Genomic DNA, 21,528 nt, shown 5'->3' with positions numbered 1-21,528 from the left:
CGTCCACCCTAAGTGGCAATCACAATAGAAGTTTAAAAATAAAGACACAATAATATAATATATTACTTTAATATTTTTAATACAAAAACACACAGCAATAGATGAAAATATCTTTCTGCCAGTATAAAGAACATTTCCAGTAATAAAAGAGGAGCAGCATCAATAAAAACATCCATTAAAACTGTAGATTTTCAAAAAGATAATAGGTGGAATAAATAGATGGGATAGCAACATATTAAAACAACTCAAGAAAATACACCCAGCTATCGCATTGGAACCATTTCAAGTAAGTAATATCACTACGTTCATAACTGAGCAACACTACATGGAACCACATTTTGCCCATAACTCTACTGAAAGAGAGGGAAATTATCTGCTCCATGGCTTTTCACATACCCTGTCAGTATTAGAGAGTAGTTAAGGGTTAAGAAGGGTTTCAGGAGATACCCTTAGGACTGGTGACTAGTCCATATGTAGAGGCTGTTCCTAATGTAATATCAGAACTGCTTTTGTGGGGTTTGTCTGTCACAGCTTCCACACTTTGCAATTGTTGTGGCAAATCATGCTATACATTCTGGTGGTCCATGTTTATAAGGACCTGTTGATAAAGGACATTTAAATATGCATGAGCTTAGTTTAGCTTTGTTTAGGGCACAATTCTATGTGGAGAGGTGGCTGCCGCCAAACTTGGCGACTGCCTATCCAATGCACTGTGGGAGGAGCATGGAGGGGATTGCGTCGCTTCCGCTGATTTCGGCTGTCTAGCTGTGGGACGTCGGAGCGCGGGGGCGGGGGGAGGCCAGACGATGCATAGAAAGCATTGTACCAGCACTTATGCACTCCCCTCCCCTGGAAACACCCCCTTTTGCTCCACTCCACGCTGCTCTTACAAGTTCGGCGTTCGGGGATGATCCGTGCTGCCTACAAGGGGGGAGGGGTGGCTGTTCTCCGGGAACCGACCAATCCTATGGCTGTCTAACCACTAACTAGCAGCCATAGGGTTGCGCCCTTAGACTCTAAACCAAGGGTGCAGAACCTCTTTCAGCCAAAGGGCCGAATTCTATTTTAGAGACGCTCTTGGGGGCCACATTCCAAAGGTGTGTAGGGCCAAAGGCAACAGGGGCAGGGCCAACACCCCCAAATGCCAGCATATTTTAGCTTAAAGCTCTTACTGCCAGGGACTAAGCCTTAGGAGAGGCATTTCAACATTTTAGAATGAGGGGAAGAACTGCACAAAAGCTCGGAAACCACCAGACAATCGGTGATTGTGGGAAAGGGTGTGGGGTCGTGGGAAAGGGACACAACGTTTTGGAGGCACCTGGAAGCCTGGATTGGAACCCCCAGCCTGAGGTTCTGCACCCTTGCTCTAAACAATGCTAAGTTCAGTTCATGTTTATTTAAATGTCCTTTACGAACAAAGCCTTTACGAACCATGGGCCACAATGTATAGAATTATTTGGCACAAGAATTACGTAGTGTGGAAACTCCTAAACTTTAGACTATTTTCTATAGAAAATGCTGCTATTTTTAAATATTGTAAATGATGCTAAACATATGGGGCAGAGCAAATAGACACATATACACACATGCATGCACATATGCGAGCGAGAGAGAGAGAGAGAGAGAGAGGAAAAGGACATAGGCTTGATCCTGTTGTCCAAGAGAAAGACAATAGGTTTGGTCTCTGTACCTCGGAGGAGGAAAAGAACTGGGAGAGAACTAGGTATGGTTCCTTTCTGGAGGGATGAGTGAATATCCTTCTCTTCGCTGCTCAGGACAGGACCGGGCAGGGAGCAGAGGTCAAAAATTCAGCAAGGCCGAGCCTACATACATATGGCTGTACAGACAAAGGCACCTCCTGATCATGCAGGGCTCCTGTTCACATGAGGGGTAAGCAACCTGGTGCCCTCCACTTGTTTTTGACTGCAGCTTCCATCAGCCCAACCAGCATAGCCAATGGTCAGAACCTACACCGTAAAGCTGTATGCTCCCTGTTCAGTTCTGTTGCCAAACACAAGGAGGTCAGAGGGGGAAAGCCAGTGGGCACAGTGACATTGCAATTGGGGATGGAGCCAGAAGGCAGTGCTCTGCTCCTCCTATGGAGGAGTGTTCAATCAGTGTTCAATGAGTGTGCCAAAAAGCACCTGTGAAAAGGGCTTTAGTGGGTCTGTGTTCTCTCAGCCCAAGCACTGCAGCTGGAATCTTGGCTATGTACTGGCTGCCTATTAGCTCGACCTCCTCCTCTTGCTCCCCAACCCCTCTGCAAAGGCCAACACAGCAGCTGCCTCTCAGTGCTAATAGGACAAACCCACTCAGGTGCCAAGGCGGCCTAAATGATCACATAGCTCCAGTGGAGGCTGGTGGCTCCAATGTCAGTGGGGCTGTGCATCCACGTTGGGTTTCAGTCAGAACTCTAAAGGAGCTGTCCAAGATGCCAAACCTAATTTGCAGATATCCAAGGACATGGACCTTGGATAGCTCCTTTAGAGTTCTGACTAGTTCTGACTGAAACCCAGCACAAATTCACAGTCCCACTGATATCGGAGCCATCAGCCTCCACTGCCAAGTTCACTCAGGCTCCCCTTCCCTCCTTTCCCACCTGTTCAACCTGACTAAATGTTTGGCTCCTACTCCCTTGCCCTACATGGCACACTTGAGCAGCCAGGCCTGCTGCCTGCTCTTGGATGAACAAGGCAGGAGGGGGACAATGGCAGACGAATGCAGGACCGTGTAAAAGCCAGAATGGCCCCTTTATTTAAAAAACAAAACACCATGCCAAACACTATGGCATGTGTTAGAGACAGCTGAGAACAATATTTTAGGCCAGAAACCCTTGAAAAAGTTTATTATTATCAACCCCTTAATACCCAGATCACATACAGAACAGAGCAGAATGGCCTGGAACGGCCACTTTCAAATGAGCCAACTCAACCAAATTCACCAGTCACACATGACTGTCTGGGAGGGATGCAATAAACCACAAAACCTCCACGGAAACCACATTCAGATACCTGCACTGGGCAACAGTCAATATTCTAAAAAAAACAGCCTGGAACGGTAATTTTGAAGTGTCGCAAATCAATCAAATTCATCAGCCACATATACCTATGTGGGAAGGATGCAATAAGCCACAAAACATCCACAGAAACCACATTTGGATACCCATTCCAGGCAATAGTCCACATTCTCAAAAAACATCCAGGGGCAGCAACCAAATTCACCACTCAGGTACCTGAACATGGTTTCTGTGGACATTTGGTGGGTTATTGCATCCCTCCATGTAGTTATGCGTGACTGGTGAATTTGGTTGGTTTGAGTCATTTGGAAGTGGCTGTTCCAGACCATTCCATTCTGTTCCGGATGTGTTCTGGGCATTAAGGAGTTAATAATAATATAATTTTTCAAGGGGTTCTGTCCTAAAATACTGCTCTCAGGTGCCTCTAACACACGCCATAGTGTCTGGCATGGGTGTTTGTTTTTTAAATAAAGGGGGTGTTCTGTTGTGTTCCAGCTTTTACACGGTCCCAAGCAATGTTTTGTGTGCACAAACATTCCTGTTCGATTTCTTGATATATCCAATGAAAAGGATAGCAGGGCTGAGAAAGAGTTTGGAGGGTTTTGTTTTTTTTTAAGGGGGGGCGGCGGGGGGTGGGTGGGAACTGCACAGAACTTGAAGTCTTCCCTGACATTTTAAAAGCTGTCGTGTATTTGCTGTTTTGGTTTTTGCAGTGGGTGCGTATGTGGTCCCCTTAAAAATCCAAGAATTCAAGACCAGCCTCCCTCAACCTGGTGCCCTCCAGATCTGTTGGTCTACAACTCCTAGCATCCCCCAGCAAGCATGGGAGTTGTAGTCCAACAAATCTGGAGAGCACCAGGTTAGAGTTGGCTGGCTTATACTATGGGCGATGGCTTAATTACAAAAACGGGAGGCGGCTGAGGCTCCTGGAAGGCATGTTTATGGAACATCCGTAGAAACCGTTGCTCTGCTCACGGCTTCTGTTTTCCTCTGCCCATGTGTAAGTGCATTCTTTGCTATGAAACTGCTGGACGAGTTCTGACCTGGGGAAGGGAAGCTTAAAAATTGCAGCCTTACCAACAGAAAAATAATAATAATAAATCCTGTCGGCTAGTACCTACCACTGCCTTCCTTTTGTCAAAACTGCCCTGCAATCAGGGGAAATCTCGCTCCATCGACCAACAGTGCCTCCAGCCCTCAGAACGGAACGCCTTGACGTGCAGCCGCGGGAGCAAGTCGGGACGCGTTCCTACCGGACCGGAAGTTGTCCGTCCGTCTCCGTAGTTGTCGTCCTCTTCCCAACGGAAATTGCCGAGAAGTCTTTTCTGAGGCTCGCCAGCGCCTGCCTGCCTGCGTGAGGCGAGAGCGGTTTCGGCGTCTTCTCCGCTTGGGTGGGTTCCCTGGATTTGCGCTCTCTCGCGAGTCGTTCGTGGTTCTCTTAGGTGGGAGCTGTGCCGCGTCTGCCCACTCCCGATCCATTTATTCCTATCTTTGAGATCTGGTTGTGCTCCTCTACCCGCACCCCCCCCCCCATCACGCTCGCACAGATACTACTCTAAGGGCGCAATCCTATGCATGTTTAGACAGAGAAAAGGCCTACAACTCCCAGTATTTCCCAGCATCTTTGCTGGGAGTTGTAGGCCTTTTCTCTGCCTAAACATGAATAGGATCGCGCCCTAAATATGTGTTTCGCAGCTACGTCGTCGTCTTTTGTTTTTTGCTCTAGCGTAGGTGCAGGGCCCCCAATCCGGATCGGGATCCTTGGGTCGGGGGTAAGGGGGCGTCTAAGATCCAGATCGGGGCGCCCTGCGCCTACTCCAGAATAAAAATGAGAAGAGACACAGCTCTTAGACATACACTTAAAGTAATGTCTTTTTTTTTCTGTCTCTGTGCCTTCTCTCCCATGCTGTGCAGTATTTCTGTCATGCCTGTATTTTATTCAGTGCCCAGCCTGCTGACCCTATATATAAATGTTTAGTACTAGTAGAAGTTAAGCGACTATTGTTTGTTCAGAGGTACTTCTGATCTCCTCACTGATAAGCTGTGTGGAGAAAACTCTTTGGAAGAGACATTCCACATTATCAGTTTTTTTTTTCTAAAGCTGTCCCCTCTGCCATCATGAAAGCATCCAGAACTTCATAAAGGCAAATCTTCTAAAACTCTGGACACCTGGTGGCATGGGTCTAAATTTTTTTGTTGGCCTTAGTAACCAAGACCAAACTGTGGTTTACTGCCCCTGATTGCTTGCTCAGTCAGTTCACTCTGGGCGTTAAGGCCAAGCGGGGCCCAAGGAAGCACCACCTCTCTCTGTCTCCCTTTCCCATCTGTTTGTCGCTCAGGCCGATGTACTCTGGGCACACCGGCCAAGCAGGGACCAGTGAAGCCTCCCATCTTGTCATGCTTCAGACAGGGAAAGCAGGGCTTGCTGGTCGCCTGTCTCACAAAAATGTTCTGATTGCCTTGGCGATGTACCAGCCAAACCACTCCCATCCTTGGATCTAGACAGAGGGCAAGGATTGCCCTGCAATTGCTAGGATGATCCCCACTCCCCTTTGCAGCTCCAAAACTGGAAATAAAAGTGGGGCAGTGATGGCTTGGTGGCTGTGGTGAACAAAAATGTAGAAGCCTGCCTGTTGGGACTTTGCCAATTGCAGGTATATTTCTCATAATCTGGGAGGTTTGAGAATTGTGTTATTGGGGCAGTCAGCCTCCCTTTACACCAGGGATGGGCAGCTTGTGGCCCTCCAGATGTTTTGGCCTACAACTCCCATCAACCCTAGCCAGCATAGCCAGTGGTGAGAGATGATGGGAGTTGTAGGCCAAAGCATGTGGAGGGCCACAAGTTGCCCACCTCTGCTTTACACTGTGACAATGCTCATATCAGTGTGGTGTAGTGGTTAGAGTGTTGGACTGAGACCTGGGAGATACGGATTCCAGTCCCCACTCTGCCATAAAGCGCAGTGAGTGACTTTGGACCAGTCACTGACTCTCAGCCTCACCTATCTCACAAATTTGATCTGGGTTAAAATGGAGAGGAGGACCATGTACACTGCTTTGGGCTTCTTGCAAGAGGAAAAATGGTGGGATATAAATTTATTTATTTATTTATTTATTTCTATACCGCCCAATAGCCGAAGCTCTCTGGGCGGTTCACAAAAATTAAAACCAAACAACACACAATAAAACAATTTAAAATATATAGAACATTAAAACCACAATATAACAATACAACCACAATAAAACCTAGCAGCAGTACAGGAGTTTAAAATACAGATTTAAAACAGCAAAGATAAAAATTTAGAAAGCTAAAATGCCTGGGAAAATAAAAAGGTCTTCACCTGGCGCCGAAAGGAGTACAATGTAGGCGCCAGGCGAACCTCACTAGGGAGCTCATTCCAGAGCCGGGGTGCCACAGCAGAAAAAGCCCTCCTCCTAGTAGCCACCCGCCTCACTTCCTTTGGCAGGGGCTCACGGAGAAGGGCCGCTGATGATGATCTTAAGGTCCGGGCAGGCACATATGGGAGGAGGCGATCCTTCAGGTAACCTGGCCCCAAGCCGTTAAGGGCTTTGAATGTTAACACCAGCACTTTGAATCGGGCCCGGAAATGGACTGGCAGCCAGTGCAGGTGGATAGTGCAGCTGGATATAGTAATAAATAAAAATAAATATCATATTGGCATAGTGTAGTCAACTATAATTTGTTTTCCCCTCCTAGACTTTAGTGTTGTGGTGTGACCACAGAGATGGCAGAAATGCAGATGGATCAAGACCTGGCCAAGCGGCTTTTTTTTGAGGGTGCCACAGTTATAATTTTGAATGTGCCAGAAGGAACAGAGTTTGGTATCGACTACAACAGTTGGCAGGTGGGCCCCAGGTTCCGTGGAGTCAAGATGATACCCCCAGGTATTCACTTCCTTCACTACAGCTCTGTTGATAAGAACAATAGGAAAGAAAGTGGTCCTCGCACTGGATTCTTCTTGAACTTGCAACAGCGTGATCTGCGAGTGCTGCACTGGGACCAAGTCAAAGAAGAAGTGGACCTCACCCCAGCATCTGAGAATGAGACTGAAGCAATGAGGGCCAACCTTCAGGAAATGGACAAGTTTCTGGGTCCTTACCCATATGACACTCTTAAAAAATGGATCTCCCTCACTAACTTCATTAATGAATTTGTGATGCAAAAGCTGCAGCCAGAAAGCGGACAGATATGTGCCTTTTCAGAGGTGCTGCCTGTTTTGGCTGGGAAGTATACTAAAGACCGAATTGAACAGAATCTGCCCCGGTATGACACAGAGTGCAAAAGCTATGCAGAAGGTCTTGCTCGGCTGCCCAAAATGCAGCTGAAAGCTGGCACTGAGATCAGATTCTCAGAAATACCTAAGCAAATGTACCCTGAAGGTGCTACACCTGAGGAAGTTACCAGGCACAGTATGGACCTCAGCTATGCCCTAGAGACTATTATTAATAAACAGTATGCCAGCAATTCCCAGGATGTGCTTGGTGAGTAAACCTGCCCTCACAGAAGTTGCTGTCAAAGTAACACTTGGGTATCGCATTCTTGGGTAAACATTTTTGAAAACGTAATGCCTGAACTGTAATGCATACATCTGTTTTGGATTGATATACAGTTTTCAGAGCCACTTGCAGGTGTTTTCAGTGCTTTTGTCTATTCTTTGATCAGGTGCAAGCTGTGTTGGCCATTTTTGTACTTTGGAAGGGGAAACATGTATCTTGGCAAGTAGGGCAGTTGCAGCTTTCTTCCCAGGCATAGTATTGTTCTCAGCCCAGTGCATATGATCATGCAGCTCATGATAAGATATCCTAAAGCAGGAATCTTCTCTCCCTCCCAGTGCTCATTAGACAACCATGTTTGAATAACAAAAGATAGCAAGTGAATTTAGGCTGCCTAAAGCTTCTCACGTGCAGTATTGGTGACCCCTTGTGGTAAAGCCTTGGCATTGCTCTGATAGACTTAAACAAGGTGGCATCCATTATTTAATGACTTATTAGATAAAATCTGCTGGTGTTCCTCATTAGCGGTACCTTAATTATCTGCTCCCACCCTTGAAAACAAGGAAAAGTAGGCATTCACTAATGCTTACTCTAGAGAACATGGCCTTGAATAACATCCTATGAGTGTCATGGAGTGAGAACTATGAAGACAAGCTGGGATGACAGTGGCCTCCTTGGAATTGAACCTTGAGATATTAGTAATAACTCTAAACTCCTTTTATTTCTGCTGACAAAAAATTAAGAATGTTTGACACTAAACGTAGGTGCTGTAAAAACCATTTAATCATCTCCAAAAATAATGAAGATTTTCACACATTCTTAGGTTAAGCTATTTCTTCTTTGCTGATTTATCTGCATTATATGTTGGCCTCCACAAATCTGTTTGCAAAGGGCAAGTACTGCAGGCCCTTTGGTGAGAAGGATGGCCCACAGCTCTCAAAGGTAAGAAAGAGAGGACATCACTCCTGCTGTTTCTTGATACCCCAGCGGAAGTGTGAGAAATCTCTGGCTCTTCCTCAAGTGCTCTGCACATGCCAGAGAGCCGTGACGTGGGGGACCAGGGGTTAAACACAAATAGATGCTTGATAGTAAACCCATCCAGTATTTGTGGCCCCTGTTCATATGGTTTATTCTGTTTTTATGTTTCCTTTAAATGCTGTAACCCAATCAAGTAAGAAATCTAGGCCATTAATACAAGTTATTTTTAAAGGTGTATAAGTATGCACAGAAACTTTAATAGAGCATCATCTTTACCTGGTGAAGGGGAGAACATACAAATCAAAATCTCCCATACTCCAACAACAATTGTGGCCAGCCTCTTGGCCAAGTGTGCCACATGTCAAGTCTCAGCCATGCTCTAGTGCCCACTACAGTACATCCACAGCATCCTGAATCTTGGTGTAGTTTTGCCATCTACCAGCTTTGGCAGGGAGAAGGGAGTAGTGCAGCACAAGTTAGGCAGGCAAGATTGCACTCTTTACTCTGTTCCAGGACTTCACAACTTGTGACCCCCCCAGGACTGCCAAACCCAGCCCACCAGTCACAGATTGTTGCCTGCAGAGTGCTCGATATCCCTCTTGTTCTTTGCAATCCTTGGCATATAGCCGAAATAGGTCCATGGATGCCCTGGTTTACCACCATATATAACTGTTGGGCTGTGTTCACAGATTGTGCAGCCCTTCTTTGAGCTATAGTGAGGCATGCAGGGCGTCCAACTCCTGGCCATGTGGGCCACAAACAGCTTTCTCACTAAATGAATCTTGACTGAACCTTTCTAGTAAAATACATGTTCCATTTGCTTCTTTTCATATTTGACTGGCCCAAATACAGAGCCCCTCAGATGCCAGAGGACTGTTAAAAGCATGCTTGTAGTTGCCAAAGTGACAGAACAAAAATGGGTGCTCTGCAAGATGTGTCTTCTCATCTTGCTGGCCAAGGCTGTTGTATGTGCCACTTACCACAGATTGGTCACTTACATACTACAACAGCAGAGGATACACCAGTAAAAAAAAAATCACCATGCTTGTTCTTGTAACTCTTATTTTCTGCAGCCAAAACTGCATCAGCTGTCACACTCTGAAAATCAGTTGGCAAAGCTGTGATTATTTGGCTGTCTTAAATAAGTTCTCTCATGCATATAGTACTAACAGCTTTGTCTTTGTCTCTGTTGCTTTGAAAGAAGGAAGGGAAGAGGATGGGTCAGTGCATGGAATAACTTCTGCATATAAACAAAACGATGCATCACCCTCAAACGAGTGTTCCCTGAAGGAACAGATTTGTAGTTTGCAGGTGCTTCTTGATCCATCTTTGTCACTCAAAGCACAGATTGCTTCTGTGGCATGGAGCTTAGCCTGGTACACCAGCTGCGAACCAATCTGGACAGAGCTAGCCTGGCCTCAGTTATCCACGCTCTGGTATCTACAGGTTAGAATACTGTAATACACTATATGTGGTACTGCTTTTGAAGACTGTTTGGAAACTGCACTTAATGCAGGATGCGGCTGCTAGATTACTTACTGGGACTGAGCATTATGATCATATTATGTGCCTGCTGTGCAGGCTCCCAATCCATTTCCAGACCTAATTCAGAGTTCTAGTTTTGACCTTTAAAGCCCTTCACAGCTTAGGACCAGGTTCACAGAATCCTTGAATGCTCATCTGTCTCCATATGTATATCTACCTATGATACTTAAAAGATCTTTTAAGATCTTTGGTAGAGGGTCTCTTGTGGGTGCCCCCACCATCTGAGGTGAGGCAGGTGGCTACCAGAAAGAGTCTTTTCACTGGTGGTGTCCCAGTTGTGGGACACTCTCCCCAGAGAGGTTCGCCTGACATCTATCTTACTGACCTTTTGGTGTTAGGCAAAGACCACTGTTATTTTCCTGAGCTTTTAAGATAAAATTTTAAGCCTGACGAATGTTCTGTGCTGCTTGTTGTAGCTTTAGTGTAATATAGATATATTTTGCATTTACATTTACATTTTGTTTTCTTTCCTTTGTAAATTGCCCTGGGAATGTAATTGAAGGGACCTACAAAACTAGGTATAATAAATAAATCATAAAAGCAATGTACCCTTTAGTCATACCACCAGAATTGAAGCTTTGTGTTTTGTTTTCTTCTTGTGTTTTCTTGGTGGGACTTTTCCAGGGGAGTTGCAGTTTGCCTTCATCTGCTTCCTGATTGGGAATGTATACGATGGGTTCGAGCACTGGAAAAAACTCCTGAATCTCTTATGCAGGTCAGAGGATGCCATAGTGAAGCATCAAGCCTTGTTCAGCAACCTCATTTCTGTCCTATATCATCAGCTCAGTGAAATCCCAGCTGACTTCTTTGTGGACATAGTCTCCCAAGACAACTTTTTAACCAACACCTTACAGGTAAGGGAGCTGGTTTTGGTATTGTGTACCAATTGGGGAGCAACAATGTGAAGTACTTTCCCAAGTTCTGGGCAGAATCCAATAGGGCACTTATGCCCCTTCTGATTCCTTTCAACTTGGCAAGCTGTGGGTTCTGCCAATTCTGTTGCCTAAGCAGGATCCACTGCTTAGGCAAGGGAGATTTAGTGCTTCCTCGGGGAAGCCCCAAAACAAGTGATAATGCTCGAAGGAGGTAGGTAGACGAAGCTCCCTTATGCGAACTCTGCTAATCTGCCTCCTTCCAGAAACAGGCATTTGGGTTGCCCCAGAAGTGCTAAATTGCTGTTGTGCAAGCAGCCTCCACTGCTTGCTCAATGGCATTGGTGGGCCATTAGAGAACTGGTGGAGGTGTAAGCACCCTGTTGGATTCTGCCCATTGTATGGATATGTAAAATGCAACAGCAGATTAAGTTGCAACATGGAACTAAGTTGCAACTCTTGCGACATGGAAATGTGTGATTTATGTCAGAATGGCAGATTTAAAAAAAGATTAAAGCATAACCCAAAAAATGTATCCCAATCGAAATAAAATTGAGGATTTGTCTTGGGACAGAACTAGATATAACAGTAATTATGGTCCCCCCCACCCAACAATGGCAATCCTGTGTCACATTCTCCCTCCTCTTACAATTTTTTTTTAATGGGATGTATGATATGTCATTGTCACGTGCATTTTTCTTCCCCAGCTTCACAGTATTGGCTGTTATGGGGCAAGGGGGCTGAGAAATGCATAACATAAATAACATTACACATTTCCCTAACTATACATGAGGGTGGAGGGGGAGATACAGTATAGGGTTGCCCCTTTCAGCCAGCAGCACTGTAATTGCAATTGCATCTAGAGTTGGCCTTATTAAGGTTTGCTCTTTGAAGCAGGAAACTCCTTATTAAAGAGCACTTCAGATCTTTATTCTAAGCAGTAACTCATTCAGAAGTTCCGTGGGGGCTTGTAAGCCTGATTTAGTACCCTCATGCCCTGCTGAAGAGCTTAGATATACCTCTGTACTTGGGTTTACAGTCTGAGGCCCTAGGGCATTTTGGTAGGTATGCATTTATTCTATATCATTGTGGGAGCACAAGATAGATACAAGTTAAAGTGCTTTTGAGGAGGAACAGAATCTTTTGACTTTCCCTTTGTAGGGGTTCTCTACTAAATCATACAGTGGAGTCATGCACCAGTAAATGGAGTGAAAAGGTCATCGTGCAGAATATTTCCATACTACCAAAACAGAACACAAGAATTCCGAAATTGGTTGTTATTCCACAACTTTGAAAGGGTGATGGCAGGTCTTACTGAAAGTATTCAGTGAAATATCAATACACACACTTTTTTGGGGTAGAACTGAATTGTACCTCACTAGATGATCTCAGCATGTATCCTTCACTGTTTCCACACCAGGGCAGTAATAAAAAGTTCACAATATACCACAGCAGCAGAGGGATGTGCCATGTCCAATTCAACAATGTTTTCATGTAGATTCGCTGCATATTCCCATGTTGATTTGTTGCAATTGCTTTTGAATTGTGATGTTGACAGCTGCCTTGAATATGCTAATGGTGAGGCAGGATTACATAAAATCTTAAGTCTAAGGTATGCCTTTCAGATGCCTGCCTAGCCTTTGCCTGAACATCTCAAATGAAAGCTATACCACAGCCTCTGTGAGGCAGCTTAATTTCTGTCTTGGCCTTTTCCTGACCGACACTTTATAGTCATGCTTATAAAACAGTTCGTTTCATTGTTGCTCTGAGCAGCTCAGACGGAGTAAGTTCTTGCATGGTGCATGAGTACTGCCTTTGTTCCTGAAAAACAACCTTGGAATAATGTTTGAAGGCATGCCATTTTAAAATAACTGCCCAGTATCCAGGGTGCATGTGTGATGTGTTATATGCACAGAGGAGTCGTCAACTTACCCATCTATTTGCATCTCTTCCTGTCTCAATCGGTGCTGCTCCAGAGGGTCCACAGACATCGGGGCCAGCTTTTGAGGGGAGGGGGGACGGGTAGGAAGGGTTGCTGAAAGCCCCAATGTGTGCATGGAAGATTGAGCATGGACTCTTGGATCTTGGCCATAATATTTAGCTGTTCTGTGTTGTTCATTCTGGACATGGCTCCAACAATCTTGTCAACAAATTGAAATTCATTCAGGCTGTATAATAATTATAGATTGCTTCATTACAGCTTTGAGGCTGAACAGAAGCAGTACAATTTTTTTACCAGACAGCTGGAGGAGACATCTCTTAGCGGCTTTATGACTGTTATAAACAAGTGTTGTTGACAGCCGGTGGGAGATGACAATACTCAAGTATGCCATTAAGAGCACAGTCCTAAGGGATTGCCTCTTGATAGGGGCCAGGCAGGGCAGAAGGGGATGGAGGCCAAAATGCCTTCAGTTCCTCCTCTTCTGTCCTCTTGGCTCATCTAGCTGACCTACCTTTCTATAGGCAAAACGGGTAACGAGAGGCTTTATTTGATTTGTACCCCACCTTTCTTCCAAGAAAAATGGCACTCAAGGCAGCTTTAGGATCCTGCGAATCCTGGCTTCCCCTTTCTCCCCTCCCCCTTTTCCCTGTCCCCAAGCTCTTCTGAGGCCACCATTGCAACCTTGGAAGAGAAGTCAATGTCGTACTTTCCGCAGTGGCAGCAAGGGGGAGGGGGAATGGTCCAGTCTCAGATTCCCCTTCTTGAGGTTGTAGCACTATCTACAGCCTTGGGTGGGAGGATCTGCCATATCTTGTGGTCCCTGGGATGCTCTCCTGGGGGACCATAGGTTTGCTCTGTCACTAAGTATGTGTCTATCTGTAAGACCAAAGAAAATGTTAGCCTGCTATTGTTTCTTTATGGAGGCTTAGTTAAAGACCTTCCAAGAAGTTAACTCTGCAGAAGACCCTTTTTTAATATCTCAGCTGTTCCTCCTTTTGTTGTCATTTTAAACCAGGCGAAAGCTCCCAACAAAATATTGCTGCGTCTCAAATAGAGATGTGAAGGCCTGGAAAAATTCAGAAAAAACATGTTTTTCTGTGTTTTTTTTCTGAAAAATTGAACAGCTTTGGATTATGAAATATTTTCTTTTAAAATTTAAGACAAAGTGTTTATATATTGTTACCCAGCCTTTACTCCCCCAAAATGTTTTCTAAACACTATGTAATAACAACACTTTTGTAGAAATGTAATAAAAAGCTATGTAACAAAAACACTTTAATAGAAAGACTCAATATGTAAAATGTCTGGAAATAATGATGCCACGGGGGAAAATGTTTCTTTAGTCCTCTGTAAGATTCCCAGCATAGTTATTTCGTGCATTCCTTATTAAAATTGTTGATCTAATATATATTTTACTGATACACTTTAACGCTCAGTTTCCCAACATGTGAGTAGAGTCACCATTGTGCATTCTTGACAGCTTGGGTTTTGTTCTATAGAGTCCTGTGTTTCTGAGCTTGTTCTGGTTAAATTCTGTAACGGTAGTTCTAATCTACTCTAAATGCTGCTTGAGGCTGATGGGAGCTGAGGTCCAAAATATTTGGAGGCCACAAGGTTGGGGAAGGCTATCTTAAAGCAACAGCATGACTTTAGATCTATAAAGAGCACTAAAAAAATAAGTGCTTATTTTTCAGTTTTTCCCTAAACGTGTCTTTTTCCACAACCCCCCACCTCAAAACTGTTTTTTTCATGGCCCCAAAATTTCTGGAAATTTTACATCTCTAGTCTCAAATAGTCTGGTGAAGTGGACAGAGTATTTGACTTGGACCACTGAGATCTGGCTTTGGATTCCTGCTCAGCCATGAGGCTCACTCAGTGACCATGGTCATTCCCCATTTCTCAACCCACCTTACAGGGTTGTTGTATAAATAAAATAGAATAACTCCCATGTACAGTGCTGTGAGCTCACTGGAGAAAGGGCAGTTTACATATGTTAATAGCATTGCAACAAAGGAAGGATTTATACACGTCTGTTCACAAGCAAGGCAATTCAAGTTACTCCTATACTTTTTTGTATGCACGTTGTTCCCACACTATCAGTGAGGCTTTAGTTGGCTTCCTACTCCTTATGAGGAGAGGTATATAAATGCTATTGAGCTATGATGTTAAACATGACAGTGCTGTTGCATTCATGTCCTGCTTGTGGACTTCCCACAGGCAGCTGGTTGGCCATTGTGTGAACAGAACGCTGGACTAGATGGGCACTTGTTCTGATCCAATATGGCTCTTCTTATGGGAATTATTTGTGAAGCACTCCCATGGCTTAAAATGTAATATGGGAATATGTATTTACTCCTTTATCTCAGGCTTTTAGTGCTCACTGAAGTTTCGGAGGTGTTACATTTATAAATGTTAAGATCAAGTTCTTCTCAAATTGAATTCCTACTGAACCATTTCCTACCTCTTTATTCCAGTGACATGCATGCTACATTTCCCTCTTATCACTTTATGGCTGGCCCAAGCATAGAGCTCCCTGAATGTCAGTGTGTTAAAAGTGTGGCAAATTGGCAGAGTAAAAATGGCTTTACCACAAAATATGTTTTCTCACCTTGCTAGCCAAAGCTGTTTTACTGTTGTTGGCTCTTTTGAGCCATTGTTGTTATGAGTGGGAACTAGATATTCTTGTACTTCTTGCAGTAAGCACAAAATATTTAGCTAAGCTTTAACAGGAGCATTCTTACTGATAATGATGCTTTAGTCTCAGCTGGAAGTACTCTGTACCATGAAATTTGAATTTTTGTTCAAAGAAGGTTATGCAATTAGTAATGTTAGTAATTGACACTAAATTATATAAACGTTATGCCCTGTTAATAAATTATAAACACATGGACATGGGTTAGTGGTCTTTTTTAAAGAAATAAAGCTAATGATAGATAAAGATTATTGGAAATAGAGGTTTGTGACTTGTTGTGAGAGGCCTTACAGATTGGTGGGATGGCAGCAGAGGGAAGGATAGGTAAACCATGCATGGTAGGGTTCTACAGGCAATACAGAACCTTTTGAACCTGTAAAGGAGGAGCACATCAAACAGGGCACAGAAGCTGCATTCCTTGAACGCTGAAGTCTTTTCACAGACACTGTCTGCATATTTTTAAACATATTTCCATAACTATAAGAGTTAGAAACTTGATTTTAAAATGGTGACAAAACATTTTGTTGCGTTTTTACATTGCTGCTTTGTATCTTTTATGGAAAAAAATATTGAAAAGAAAAGAAAGCAATGTTATCAGTGTTACGCATTAGTGCTCAGATCCTGCAGCAGATGCCAACTTTTTCTTAAAAAAAACCCAAAACTTTTTATTCTGTTTTTTATCTTCATAAATGAAATAAACAGTACCAACAACCTAGTTATTATCTACAGTTTCTAATAATACCGCAAATGCCAACTTTTTCACATGCAGAAAACTATCAGCCCTGTGTAGTAGAGAGAAAAATAGTTGCTTAATGTTTGGTATCCTAGCAGCACCTAGCTGATTTTTTTAAAAGCCAGCAGCTGGGCTCTAACCCACATCAACTTCATATGTATTTTACAGTGCTAGTGAAAGGAATGAAGCAAAATTACAGCTTTCCATTTTCTAATGCTAGGATTACTTCATAAAATAAGGATTTTAGTAGGAACAAGCACTTCACACTATGATAAACAAGGGAAAAATGACTGTCATGCACAAAGCAATGAACCACACAGTTATTTTCAGTGTGTTCTCCTTCTGTCTGCAGGTCCCCCCCCCCCCTTTTAAAAATATATGCTTTCTTTGTCTCTTACAAGTTCTGTCCTTTACTTGATCCTGCAATGGAAATGTCTTTGCTTTTGGTCGTCAGTCTGTTGCCTTGGAAATGAATTATGTGTAACAAATTTAGCACAGTAGCAAAAGAGGTTAGCTTGGTGATCCAAGTTCTTGTTTAATCAAACACATATGTGATGGATCAAAAATACCAAGAAGAAAAAACCCATTGTCTGAAAAGTTAATGGATTTGTATGAAAGACAATGAGAAGTTCCTTTAAGAATAAGGGTTGATTCTACGGATGAAATAATCAATATAATCAATCATATTAATTGATAAGGAACCTTTTGATATTTTCTAAAACAAGGTCCCCCCTCCCCCAATTAATGAGTTAGCTGATCTTTTTTAAAAGTTTACCTGTTTTTAATTGAAGTGCTTACAAAAATGGTGGGTGGCAGGTGCCTTCTTAGATGCATTCCTCCTCTCTTTCACAAGAGAATGTGTCTTCTAAGATTGTCCCTGCTGTGACATAGGTGTGTAGCCTTGCATTTAATAATCGACCTCCTCACCAGTGCCAAGGAATTCCATGCCAAGGAATTCCATGCAGGTGAGTGAGAGAGCAGGCTGACAGAGGAGGGGTGGATCACTCCATTGCTCCTTCAGCTTGCTCAGTTTCCATGCTGACCATGGAGGAGGGGAAGCCACTTCCTCCAGGCTAGCACAGAAATGCAGTGATGGCAGAGGAGAAATGAACTGCTCCATCCCTCCTCCACCAGCCTGCTTGGCAGAAGGCAGGGTTGTTTCTTCTGCCTTGCTATGAGGCTAGTAGCCTTTGTTTCCATGCTGATCATGGCAGAGAGGAAGCTTGAAAACACAAGCTGCTTGCCTCTTAGCTGGCTATCAAAAAATTTGCTGACTATATAAATGGACTTATATTTGGATATCCGGTCTGCTTTTACTGAAGTTTATGTGTAACCTATTTTTTGCCTCTTTTTTCTTTCTAGAATATTGTAGTATTTGAAACTAAGGATTTTAGAATACTTTTTTTTTTTTTTTGGTTTGGTTATGTTCTCTGTTTTGTTAAAATTCACAATAAAATTGATTTAAAAATTTGCTGACTAACTTTTGTGGGTTTATTTACAAGACTGCATGTGTGCATCATCTGAAAATAATGTTCTGTTATTTTATTCATATGGAGATTGAATCGATAATAAATGGACAATTATTTTTTTAATTGTATGCAAGCTCCAGTTATTTCAGGATAATTTGTTCAAGCATTAAGGGGGATTGTTAAAATGGACATGATGTGAGGTTTTAGTTTCTGCACAACACTTCTGAGCCCTGTTTCTTCTGCATCCAAAACAGATTATGAAGAATAACTGGGTACGGCTTGGCTCAGTTGCTTCTTGAAGTCAGAACTCCAAAATCTTTCAACTTCATTGTGGATAAGTTTGTCTGGGTAGTATCAGGACGTCTTAGTAATTTATTAAGTGCCTTTGGGGAGTGTTTTAGGGTGGGGTTTGTACCCTTGGCATTTTTTCCTTTGTTAGCATATTTTGTGTGTTTTTATTCCTACCAGTTCTCCCCCATCCAACATCCAAAAAAAGAGACAGCAATAATTCTGTTGGTTTAATTTAGTAATGCTTGCTTAGGAGAATGTTTTGCTGATGTGAAGTTATGAAATGGAGGACTTGGGCACCTTTACTTGTTTAGGAAGTTGCTTCTTCTGTTCTCTTAACTCACTTATGTGTTTTTCTAGGTGTTCTTCTCATATACTTGCAGCCCAGTTGTGGACAGGACTCTGAGGAAGAAGGCAGAGCGATTTAAAGCCCATCTAACCAAGAAATTCAAGTGGGACTTTGAGGCTGAGCCCGAGGACTGTGCACCAGTGGTAGTAGAGCTGCCAGAAGGGGCCCTTATGGACTGAATGAGAATCTCCCTCTTTCTGTTTGTCTTATGTATTCTTGTACCTTCCTTGGTTCTGCAGTCATCCATTTGACACATACTTCATATCCTATGGTTCTGGTTCATGCTTCCTCCATGGAGGCAGAGCTGAGAAATCCAAGAAGAGAGCAAATGTCGTTCCTGCTGGAAATAGATACAGACGTTCTAGAAAATGAGGATTAGATTACATCTGGATTGTACACCAGACAGAGTTATGTTCTCCAAAGGCTTGTTCTGACTTAGTTCTTTTGTCACTGCAGTCTTATATACATTTACCTGGGAATCCCATTGAGCACAGTGGGGCTTACTACTTTATAAACAAGCATAGGTTTGCACTGTGTGACTCATGATGGACACGTTTCTGTTTGTTGCAGAACCTAATTTGAGACAATAGTGTTTCTGTCTTAGTTTGCTTATTCTTCAGTTCCACGCTTTATAAGTGGGAAGGTGGTAAGCTTGAATGGAAAGCTGAACATCATTTTCTAGCATATGCCTGAGCTGAACAATGCTGAATAGAAAGATCTCATAAACACTGCAAATGGAGTTAGCCCACACAACTCAAGCTTGTCATTCATTGTAAATCTTCAAGGTTTTGCTTTGACTATGGACTTTACTGGTAGAGTGTTAGGATGTCAGACTCAGTGTGCTAGAATTCTTCCATTCCATCACTTTTACCTTCATATCCCACCACACTCTAGCTGAGCAGATGATTTCCCTACCCTTTTCCTGAGCAACAGAAATTCCCAAAGGGAGCAAATGTGAAGTAAAAGAGAAATTTCATATCTAATAAATGGTGGTATCCTTTCTGAGCTGTTACTAAAAAGCTGCATTCATTGTTCTCATGTCTCTTTACTTGCATACTTAGTCAGGACAGCAAGGACTTTCTCTTGTTACTTCAGAGCAATGAGAATGGGATAAAACAGCCTGCAGCAAGCACACTACCTGTTATCTAATGCTTTCTTGGGGTGCAAGATGCTGCTGAATTTTTCAAACAAGAATCCCTACTGTGTAGGGATTTAGCTGTTAGTCTTCCTCGTTCCTTTCCAGGCTATTAGGTTCCCTCAAGTGCTGATATGTATCTAGCAAGATAACCTGTGTGTTAGTGTTCAACGCACAATAAATCTTCCTGTATTAGGTTTTCTTACAAAATGTCCCTGAAGTCTTTTGTACATGAAATAGTTTAACAAAGATGTGTGCTTGGTTACTGTTAATACTGCTATGATGGGGATTAAACACTGTTTCTCATATTTGCCACCTTTAAAGTAAAGTGTCTTTCTCATGCTCAGACACTATAACTGGTGTTCAAATGCTATTGAACTTTATTTTAGTACAATTTACTATTTGTTAGCTGCAGAGCCCATGAGTTTCTGCCCTTCATATACGCAAAATCAGTCATAGAAATCAGATACAAGAGGTCAGTCCTCACTTAAGCCCGGATGACCTACCTTTATGCTGTACGCCTGGTGTCTTTTAGATTTAATGCTAAGCCATAGTTTAACATTATGTGCAGAAATCTGCTCCCCTTTCTTCCTCGGGCATGGCTGTGAGGAGGAGATCAAAAGCATTAGCTTCTGTTTTCAGCCAATTGTGATTGCTGATGTGTTTGAACAGTTTGGGACAAACTGGTTAGATTTAATTATGGTCTGCTTAACAAACCAGGATTGTAAACCACAAAATGAAATTAGCTTGCCCAGAGAAACTATACTTAAACTTAGTTTGTCCCAGTTTTGTTATGATGACAAACCACAGTTAGTTGAAAATGGAAGCAAATGTTTCTGATCTTCTCGTGCCAGTACTAAAGGAGAGAGGAAACCACACAAGCCTGAGCCTTGTTTATATACTACTAAACTGTAGTTTAGTGTTGTGTCTGAATGTAGTCAGCATATGTGTTTACACTACTAAATAGGAGTGTGCCCAGATTCTGTGGTAGGTACTTTGAGATGTATTGCAATTCTATGTACATTTACCTTGGACTAAGTCCCATTGAACAACCTTAGGGTTGTGCTGTAAATCAGTTTTTCAGTGGCTGGGTGGGGAAGAAAGTAGCCCCTCTGTCAGGGTGTTGTAATGTTTTTATAGATATGTATGGTGCAGCCATATTTAAAATATTGTGTATAATTTTGGTTGCCTTGTCTCAAAAATGCTATCGAAGAGCTAGAAAAGTTACAGAAAAGCGCAACCTGAACCATCAAAGTGGTTAGAGCATCTTTCCTAAGAGACTAAGGGGGAAAGGGTTTGGGGGCCCTTTAGTTTAGAAGTAAGATGGCGGAGGTCAAGACAACAGAAATTTATAAAATGATACTGTCAAGGAAGTGGATCAAGAGATATTTCTTACAACACTAGAATGCATAGTCACCCAATGACATAAACACAAATAATTGATGGGAGTAGATAGGCCCTAGCCAGCTTGGCCAATGGTCAGGAATTATGGGTGGTGTAGTCCAAAACATCTGGAGGGCACCAGGTTTCCTACCCTATTATTTAAAGTAACAAAAGCACTTGATGCAGCTTCTTTGGGGACCGTAGGTACACCACCATAAGTTCCTTCTTTGTGGAAGAAGGGGTGGGGTATAAATGAAATAAATCAGCATTCCATACTCTGGTGCCCTCCAGATGTGTTGACTACAGCACCCATCATCCTATGCTGGTAGTTGTAGTCCAGTAAATGAGGCTAGGAAAGGGTGAAGTGCACAAACAGCACTTTGCAAAGAACCACGCACCCTAATAGGTCATAATTCCAGGTAATTTCTCATACAATTTTACTGGAGTAGAAATATGTTACTTCAATCAGTTGGCAGAAATTTTACACACATGGGCTTGCACCTTTTTTTTTTTTTTCAAGAATGCCCATTTTCCACCTTACTAGTCTGCCAATTTAAAGATAAAACTCAGATGGGTTTGTGGGCCCTGCCCCCCTGTAATGCAAAAATAGTGTG

At 42.9% G+C, this 21,528-nt stretch overlaps 1 protein-coding gene across 1 annotated transcript; it reads left to right on the top strand.

The window, feature by feature from the left end:
• The first annotated feature begins 4,326 nt into the window (after positions 1–4,326).
• On the top strand, positions 4,327–19,882 carry AAR2 (AAR2 splicing factor). Its single transcript, XM_084853905.1, has 4 exons — positions 4,327–4,407; positions 6,732–7,516; positions 10,676–10,905; positions 18,408–19,882. The coding sequence occupies exons 2-4, from the start codon at positions 6,760–6,762 to the stop codon at positions 18,573–18,575; spliced, it is 1,155 nt and encodes a 384-aa protein (XP_084710031.1). The 5' UTR covers positions 4,327–4,407; positions 6,732–6,759; the 3' UTR covers positions 18,576–19,882.
• The last annotated feature ends 1,646 nt before the right edge of the window (positions 19,883–21,528 follow it).

This window comes from Heloderma suspectum, chromosome 4, assembly GCF_057233095.1.
Source record: "Heloderma suspectum isolate Gila_16-S chromosome 4, 16-S_ref, whole genome shotgun sequence".
Taxonomy (NCBI): domain Eukaryota; kingdom Metazoa; phylum Chordata; class Lepidosauria; order Squamata; family Helodermatidae; genus Heloderma; species Heloderma suspectum.
Note: the sequence above shows the minus strand (reverse complement) of the source record. Positions and strands in the feature narration are given on the sequence as shown.

What these genes read in the sequence shown, in the direction of transcription:
- AAR2 (XM_084853905.1), top strand. Translation starts at nt 6,760, where the DNA reads ATGGCAGAAATGCAGATGGATCAAGACCTGGCCAAGCGGCTTTTTTTT. An exon ending in CAATTCCCAGGATGTGCTTG is followed by an intron (nt 7,517 to 10,675) that starts GTGAGTAAACCT and finishes GGACTTTTCCAG; the next exon opens with GGGAGTTGCAGTTTGCCTTC. An exon ending in TTTTAACCAACACCTTACAG is followed by an intron (nt 10,906 to 18,407) that starts GTAAGGGAGCTG and finishes GTGTTTTTCTAG; the next exon opens with GTGTTCTTCTCATATACTTG.